This window comes from Cryptomeria japonica, chromosome 7 (assembly GCF_030272615.1).
Source record: "Cryptomeria japonica chromosome 7, Sugi_1.0, whole genome shotgun sequence".
Taxonomy (NCBI): domain Eukaryota; kingdom Viridiplantae; phylum Streptophyta; class Pinopsida; order Cupressales; family Cupressaceae; genus Cryptomeria; species Cryptomeria japonica.
The window spans coordinates 769086433-769095310 of NC_081411.1; the positions used below are offsets into that span (position 1 = coordinate 769086433).

Here is an 8878-nt window from a genome sequence, read left to right on the forward strand (position 1 = left end):
GCATAGACATCCCTCTTCTGTATAGGTTATCAATAGAAAGCACCTTACTTTGCATAAAGAGCTAGAAGAAAATTTTAATTTTGGGGATCAACAATTTATTCTAGAGGCAGGACTAGAACGGGGCCGGAGAAAAAGTTCTAGAGAGCAAAGAAAAATCATGAGAAACAAAAAAGTCTCCAAAAGAAGATCCCTCCCAAACTAAAGTATCCTCGGGGAGGAAAGAAGGAAAATGAACACTCAAGAGCCACTTCTGGAGAGGGAGGAGAAACAGGTCAATGTTAGAAAGATCAATCCATCTACCATCTTGAATATAATTAGCAACCCAGTGGCCAACCTATTTCTTACACACCTCTATAAATTGAGCAGCCCAATGACAATCCCTCAAAGGACAATAACTTGCCCACTAATCTTCCCAGAATCGGATTTTCTGACCATTACCAAGGCATCGTTTAGAACCTTTAATAATTAAAGATCTCATGTTGAGAATATTCATCCAAAGGCTAGAAACGTTCTACGGGAGACATTGGCTATCCAAAACATCTTGAGAAAAGTACATTGGATGAAGGTATTTGTTGTGGATGATAGAAATCCATTCATTAGACTCCGTCAAAGTTCTCCACAACTGTTTGGCCAATAAGGGAGAATTGAAGTCTCATATATGTCGAATGGCGAGACCTCCAAGCTTTTTTGGAAACCAAACTTGATCACAGGAAATAAGATGAAGGTGATTTTTGGTTTCCATACCTGTCCACAAAATATCTTCTGGATTTTCTCCATCTGGTCAACAAATTTTGCCGGAATTTTAAAAAGGCTCATAGCATAAATTGAGAGATTTTGTAGAGAAGCTTTAATCAACTAGAGCTTACCATCTTGGCAAGAGTACCTTTCCATCCAACAAGTTTGTTCTAGAATCAATCAATTAGACTAGACTAGAAAGAATCTAGAGTAGGACCCAAACAGAGGGGAAGCCCCAAATAAGTATCCAAAAGGGATGCCAACTTACACTCCAAAGTTTTAGCAATTTTAGTCTGCTTGTGATTAGGGGTGTTCAAGAAGTAGATCCATCCAACAAGTTTGTTCTAGAATCAATCAATTAGACTAGACTAGAAAGAATCCAGAGTAGGACCCAAACAGAGGGGAAGCCCCAAATAAGTATCCAGAAGGGATGCCAACTTACACCCCAAAGTTTCAGCAATTTTAATCTGCCTATGATTAGGGGTGTTCAAGAAGTAGATCCATCCAACAAGTTTGTTCTAGAATCAATCAATCAGACTAGACTAGAAAGAATCCAGAGTAGGACCCAAATAGAGGGGAAGCCCCAAATAAGTATCCAGAAGGGATGCCAACTTACACCCCAAAGTTTCAACAATTTTAATCTGCCTGTGATTAGGGGTGTTCAAGAAGTAGATAGAAATTTTGGGAAGACTAATCCTCGAACCCAAACCTTTTTCATATAAAGAGAGAAGTTGCTTCAAAGTCTTGGCCTCGAACACCCAGATTTCCCCCATCAAAAAAGTATTATCAACAAATTGTTGATGTGAGCATATTTGAGATTCTGAAGAAGGTCGGAGACCTTTGAGCCTACCATTTCAAACTTCTCTATGAATAATCTTGCTGAGAGCTTCTGCCATAATGATGAAAAAAAAAACCAATATAGGGTCCCCTTGCCTAAGACTTCTAGAGGTCAAGAAAAAACTGGATGGAGAACCATTGATCAACACCGAAAAATTTTGGAGTGGAGATACATTGATTAATCAATTGAATAAAATGGTCACCAAAACCAAAGACACAAATCATCCTAATAAGAAACCTCCAGTCAACCCTATCATAGGCCTTCAAAAAATCCAACTTCAGTAAAAAACCAAGTTTTTTATTAACTGAGAGAGAATGGATGTTATCATCAGCTGGAACAATAGAATCCAAAAATTTGTCGCCCTGACACAAAACCATTTTGTTGCTTCGATATAAAAAAAAAGAAGAAACTTCTTCAATCTTAAAACCCAAATTTTGAAAAAGATCTTATAGATAGAATTGCATAAACTGATAGGTCTAAACTCCTGAAAGCAACTAGCATCTGGCTTCTTAGGAATTAACACAATGAAAGTAGCATTGAGCTCTTTTAGGAGGGATTGGGAACCAAAGAATTCCTTAGCAACATTCACAACATCCTCCCCCACAATATTCTAGAAGAGATAGAAGAAGAACATAGGAAACCCATCCTGACTCGGAACTTTGTTTCCCTCAAAGGAGAAGACTGCCTCCCTAACCTCATCAACAAAGGGGATTCTAGAAATCTCATTATTCATACCTTGGGAAATACAGGTCGGGATCTCATTAAGAATCTCTTCCCGTGCCACCTAGTCTAGTGGACCATCATCAGACAAGAGAGCGAAGAAGTATCGAACTGCTTCAGAACACATCTCCTCCTTCTTATCAATCCATTGATTATTGATGGAGATCCTCTTAATTCTATTAGAAGCTCTATGTTTGAGAGTAGTCATGTGAAAAAATTTGGTATTTCGATCCCCATTCTTGAGCTAGATGACTCTAGATCTTTGTTTCCAATACTCCTCCTCTTTAGAAATAATATCATGTAATTTCATATTGCAAATCATTGGCTACTAGTATAATGTTAATCATTGATAAATTAAAAATTATTTCTTATTGTAAAAAATCTACTACAAAATATCTCGAACAAAATTTTTATCCAAATAATTAAAAATGTAATTCACTAGAACATTCATTATCTTAACACACAACTATACACATATTTTCCTCTTTATCAATTTCACTATATCAAATGTCAATACTTTAACTTAAGTCAAGTTATTCATCCATCTTAATTTAATCCATTAATTAATTAAGCTAAACATTTTCTTTTAAGATAAGGTATGGAGGAGAGTGGGAGCAAGAGTGGGAGCTTTGCTAGTGTTTTGGGAGGAGAAGATGGATGAGATGATGTTGAGCGAGGAGATGAGGAAGACAAAGATGAAGATGTTGGGAAGAAAAGTGATAGCCTTGGGCTGCTTGGTTCACCCTTGTTTGTTTTTGGGGTTTTGGTTGTTAATTTTGTTCTAGGGGGTGCCTGTGTGGCCTCTTGAGGGTTTCTCACCCTATATTGGGACTTTTCTAGATGAGGGCAATTTGTTTTTGTCTCAATATGGAATGCTTATGGGTTTTCTCTTTCCTTTCTTTTACCTCAACGGGTGTGGTTTTTTTCCCTTCGTCAGTGATCTCTAGGAGGCTCGGGGCCCTCTTTCTGGTCTCACATGCTAATCTGGGTCATGCTCACTAGGCCTGTTTTGTGGGATCTTTGCTAGATGGTGACTATTTAGTCATGCCATCCTCTATGTGCCTTTGTGCTTTTGAGCTTTCCACTCTAGACTATTGTGACTATCGTGTCTGTGTCTTGTAGCTGATCTAGTTGCTATTAGAGGTGTTTTCTAAGTCAAGGGACTGTGTGAGTTCACCTATCACTACATGGACTGGAGATTTGCTTGTTTGGAGTGTTAGGGTGTTGCCTTACACCATCTCTGTGGTCTTTCTTCTCTCGGTAGCATGTAGGGGTGTTGGTTCAATAGATTTATCTCCACCGAGGCATGGATAGTTAGCTATTTTGGGGGAAGAGTTATGGTTGTCTGGTCTTCCTCTATAATCGGGGCCTATGTTGTGTGTGCCCCCTTTCTAGTTGCTTCTTTGTTTGTCTATGATGGGGGCTTTAGATGTTTTCCTTGCCTCTAGGATCACTTGTGTTGGGTCAAGGCCTCCTATGATAATTTTTATTGTAAGAGGGGTTTCATTGTTTATAGCTTGTCTCAGTTTATCTAGGGGTTTTGGGGCTCAAGCATTTCTTCACCAGAAGGAGATTTACGAAGGGCGAGTGAACCCACAATAGTAGGTTACACTTTTTTGCCAACTTTGACATAGCAATATTCATTTTCAGGAAAAACTTCAGATTTGGACACCTATTACTACTAAACCGTAAGGAATTTGTAGATGATGTGAACTAGTGATTTGTGTCATTTTGTATTTAGATTCTAAAAATATATTTTTGATCATTTTTGGAATCAATTTGCTTCCATTTTTCTATCTCCCTCGAAAACTAGTTTTTTTCAAAAAACAACATTTTTAAAGAGTGATACTCACTCTATATAGCATAACTTTTTTCTATAATAGATATGAATATGATTCTTTCAAATTTGGTTTTGTAACATCCATATCTAGTGTTTGCAATTGGTTTTGTAACATTATCTTCAATATTTCATACTTTATTAAGATTTGAAGTTGAGTTAACTGTACTTTTGACATATGTCCATTTGATATTACATAATTTGTTGTATATGTAACATAAAATCAATTTTTTTTTGGTTGGAAAGAGGACTTCAATACCTAGTACATAAATATTTTTCAGAATATTTTTTCACTTGTTTACTATTTTTCCATAAGCATTGAACTCGGAAGTTGATGTTTGGTGTGAAACCTGTGTTCAGTTAACCTAAAAAAATAAATTAATAAACTCAATATATATTAAAATAATAATCATTGGAAAGTTCGCTTCGAGTACTACTATCATGCCTTTGGGTTTGTCAAAATTCATCCATTTGAGCCCCCAATTTGAGCTTTGAAGGGCAAAAATTTGCAGAAACCAGGAGAGTTTTGGGGGGAGATCTCTAGCAAGTGATTTCGATAGAACATATATGTTGTATCGAAGGGGGTTCTATCGAACCCCTTTGAGAAATTTTTTTTGAAACAGCCATGTTCCTTTTTTAAAAACATAAAAAAGGGGGGTTCGATCAAACCTATTGGTTTTATAGTCGATCGAATGTATTTAAAATAATACATTCGATCTAATTGTTTTTTGGGTTTGATCGAACATGCCATTCAATCTAAAGTGGTAAAAATTATGTTTTGGACAAACGAGTGCAATTTCTTTGTCCAAAAAAGTGAAAACCACTATTGTGGGTTCACGTGGAGATGTTTCATTTTTGCTTGTTGTGGGTAGCTTGTGGTAGTGGGCTAAGGGCTAGTTACCCTATGGGTGCCTAATTAGAGAGGGTTTTGCTCCCTTCTTTCCTACTCTTATGGTGGTGTTTGTCTCCTCCTAGTATTTGCTTCTTTCTATTTGGATTCTTGCTTTTGCCTTTGCTACCACTCAGCATCTGGTGAATCTTCCTGATAGAGGAATCCTGTGGAATCTGAAGGCTTTTATTTGGCTTTTGAGTTGAGTTGATTTGTTGCTACTAGACAACTTATCTTGTCCAAGGTTCATTTGCCTGTGGACTGTGGCTTGGAGTGGGTTTTGGTGTCAATTCATTTCTCAGGGGAAGATGGTTTACTTGGTGGAGTTGGTGTTTGGCTCACTGTGGCGAGTTGGAAGTGGTGGCATGCTAACAGTTGGTTACCCTAGGGGAGCTTAACTAGAGAGGGCTCAGATCCCTTCTTACCTGTCTGAATGGCGAATGATGATTTCTTCTAGGGATTGCCATCTCCTATTTGGGTTGGTGTTTCTACTACCAACACCCCTTGTTTGCTATTCTCTTTTTTCTCGATCGGTTGGCTTGCTATGAGCTTAAGGTTTTTTGGTTGGGATATGGTTTAGGGTTTTCTCTTAAACCTCCTTGTAAGGTTGTGAGATGCCTTTCAAAACTCGCTAGTTTTTTGCTTCCTTGATTGTTTGACTAGTGCAAGGGTTTTTTTTGGGTTATGGTTCGGGGTGTTCGAGATCGTAAACCTCATTGTTTTGAAAATATAAGTCCTTCAGGATCTTGGGATCCTTCCTGCCGGTTAGGTGCTTTGGGAAAAAACCTCTCTTGCTATAAAGGGCTCCTCTTTGTAGGTGTTGGTGGACTCATTGCTTGTGTTTTGTACCTGGTTTTGGGCCCTCTTTAATCTATTTCAAAACATTTTCTTTTAAGATAAGTAATTTCTTATTGAACAATAATGTAGCATGTAACACAAAAGCAATACAATCATTAAATAATAAGGCCCATCTGATTATGGACGAGGCTAATCTGGCTCCAAAACGACTAACTAACCTTCATGTTATACATACAGCCAAAAAAAATAAAAGACACAACCAGTTTTACCCAGCATGACCAAGATTTGTACTTTTTGATTTACCCTCATATTATACAGAAATCATGACATAGATTAACTACAGCCTTCAATTATTATACATATGTAGTACAAAACATAAACCTCGTCTATGTTTCTCCCCCAAACCGTGACTGCGTGGGCAAATCAGGATGACGCCATTTCACGTGTTTTTGTTTTTAAACTTTAAATTCTTTTAATCCATATTCCTGGAAGCCGTTATGACGAGTCTGACGGGCATCCTGACTGAGTAAAACCTTAACAAAGTCAAATAATAAACTAAATACAAACAATCCAACTCTACCAACTCACTCTTCCCCACACAGACTAAAAAAACAAAGAGTTGAGATTCGGCTCATCTGTCATCACTATATTACAGAATTGGGCATTTAGAGATTTCAGATTTGTAGGTGGTTTATTCATACACAGCTCAGCTGCAACTTTGATAAGGTATGCTCTTTAAAATTTCCTAATCAATCAAGAGCTTTGTGAATGCTTGCCTGCCTTATCTAAATCTGGCATTTTTCTCTGAATCAGCATTTACGCTGTTTCAATCTTTTGATATTGTTATAATAAATCAATTTCATTTACGGAATCAGTTTATCTTTATCTTTTCTGAATTCAATTGTGCAAGATTGATTTAATATCAAAATTTTGAGTTTATTCCATAATCCATCATCTTAGAAAACTAAAAGGATAGAATGAATGAATATACATAAATGAAAATTAATGAGAGCAGGTTGTGAGCTACAAAGCTGAATGTATCAGTCTTGAGCTGCCTTGATGAATATTCTGGCGTAATAAGCTATTGATTGTCATAGACATCATTTAGAAATATTCCTCATAACAATTCACATAGGACTGCATAAGTGATAGATTATAGTGAATCCATCAGATTCTGTATATTAAATTTTATGTTAGAAATTATGTGGATTTTACTTAGATTTTTATGTAGCCTGGCTTATTTAAACAAAATTGTATTTGTAATATGTTGCTTTTTGGAATAGGAATTAGAAGATATGGTGAGAGTTCCATGTTACCATATGGAGGGGGTAAAGAAGGGTCCATGGAGTACAGAAGAGGACGACAAACTCCTCCAATACATACATAAGCATGGCCCTGGTAGTTGGCATAAGCTTCCAAAACTTGCAGGTACGGTTGTTTGTAATCATATGATATTGTCTATTGTATTAAAAGTTAAACAATAGCAATGATCTTATTTATTTATATAAAAAGAAAATAAATAATAGTTCAATTTGTCTTTCAATTCAAAAGGTTGTACTTTAATTGGTGAGGGTCATGATATTTCTTTGATTTCATTTATCAGAGATGTAAACCTTCAAAATATGATATAAAAAATGAAATCAGGCTTGTGTGATTGTGTGATTGTGATCATGATAATTTTGATGAAATATTCCTTAACCTGAAACTCTCAAGAAAATAAACTCATATTTGAAATCCTCCATAAATGAATTCTCTCTTCCAAACCTATATTTGTATAACATACTAACCTTCTGTACTATTGCAGGCTTATCGAGATGTGGGAAAAGTTGCAGGCTACGTTGGATGAACTATTTGCAACCAAATATAAAGCGGGGGAAATTTTCTGAAGAAGAAGAAAGGATGATACTGTTCTACCATGGCAGGCTTGGAAACAAGTAATTTTCAAATTTAGGAAAAAAAAACCTTTAATCAATTTTTTGTGGGAACTGCTGACTGGTTCTAACATGAATGTTTTGTTTAGGTGGTCAGAAATAGCGAAGAATCTGCCAGGACGAACAGACAATGACATAAAAAACCATTGGAATACCCGTCTCAAGAAAAGATTCAGATACACAATCCCACACATGCCTTTTAATCCTGCATTATCTTTATATTTTTCTGCTCTCAATGCCCAAGCAAGAATGGGCAGAAATTTGTTGAACCTTGCTCTCACTAGAGATTTTAACGTTGGCCTTAATTTACTAAGCTCTCCATTCCAATCCAATGACATGGTAACAAGTTCCATGTTACCAAATTTTGTTGTTCACCAACAATCTGAGCATCCACCATCATATAATACACAAAGTTCAGATGAGCATTTTATAAAAGAAGATGAAGCGATGCCATATTCAACAGCTTTAAGTGCTCAAATTCTCAATCAAACTGGTAGTAATAAATTGCTGCCAAAAGAAGATGAATCTGATTTGCTCTGTAATTGGGTATCAAGTGCATACAATGGGTTTGATGAAGCAGCATCAGATGTTTCTTCTTCTCCTTTGCTATGCACAAATGTCCATGCAGCATCAAGTCCAGAGGAGATTTGGTGTAATTTTACAGATTTTTCAGGTGATCCCAAGGAAGTACTAAGAAGTCCAGCGTCCACAGATTTCATGGGTATGGAAGATGACAATTACTACTGGAGGAATATGTTAAACTTCGCGGACAATAGCTCTGCAGCAACGAAAAATTTCATCACAGACTACTAATGGGCTGGGTTTATTCTATTTAATATTATCTATGTATTCAATTCCAGTGTAATTTTTTCATTTTTTCCCAAAACTGAAATTATTTTACTACATGGTGTTTGTTTGGAAAAATTCAGAACTATGGTTTTTGATAGAGTAAATTTAGGTTTTTTTTAACATTAAAAGTTTAACAGTGATTTTTTTTAATATTTATATTATAAAATTATATAAACTATCTATAATTAATTATCCAATTTCATCTTCTTTGACTATTTAAATAATAATTTAATTTAAATATTTAATTATTCTATTATTAATTCATTAGAGATTTTAAGATA

At 35.9% G+C, this 8878-nt stretch overlaps 1 protein-coding gene across 1 annotated transcript; it reads left to right on the plus strand.

The window, feature by feature from the left end:
- The first annotated feature begins 7112 nt into the window (after positions 1–7112).
- On the plus strand, positions 7113–8561 carry LOC131056714 (transcription factor MYB41-like). Its single transcript, XM_057990972.2, has 3 exons — positions 7113–7245; positions 7622–7751; positions 7838–8561. The coding sequence occupies exons 1-3, from the start codon at positions 7113–7115 to the stop codon at positions 8559–8561; spliced, it is 987 nt and encodes a 328-aa protein (XP_057846955.2).
- Positions 8562–8878: the final 317 nt, after the last annotated feature.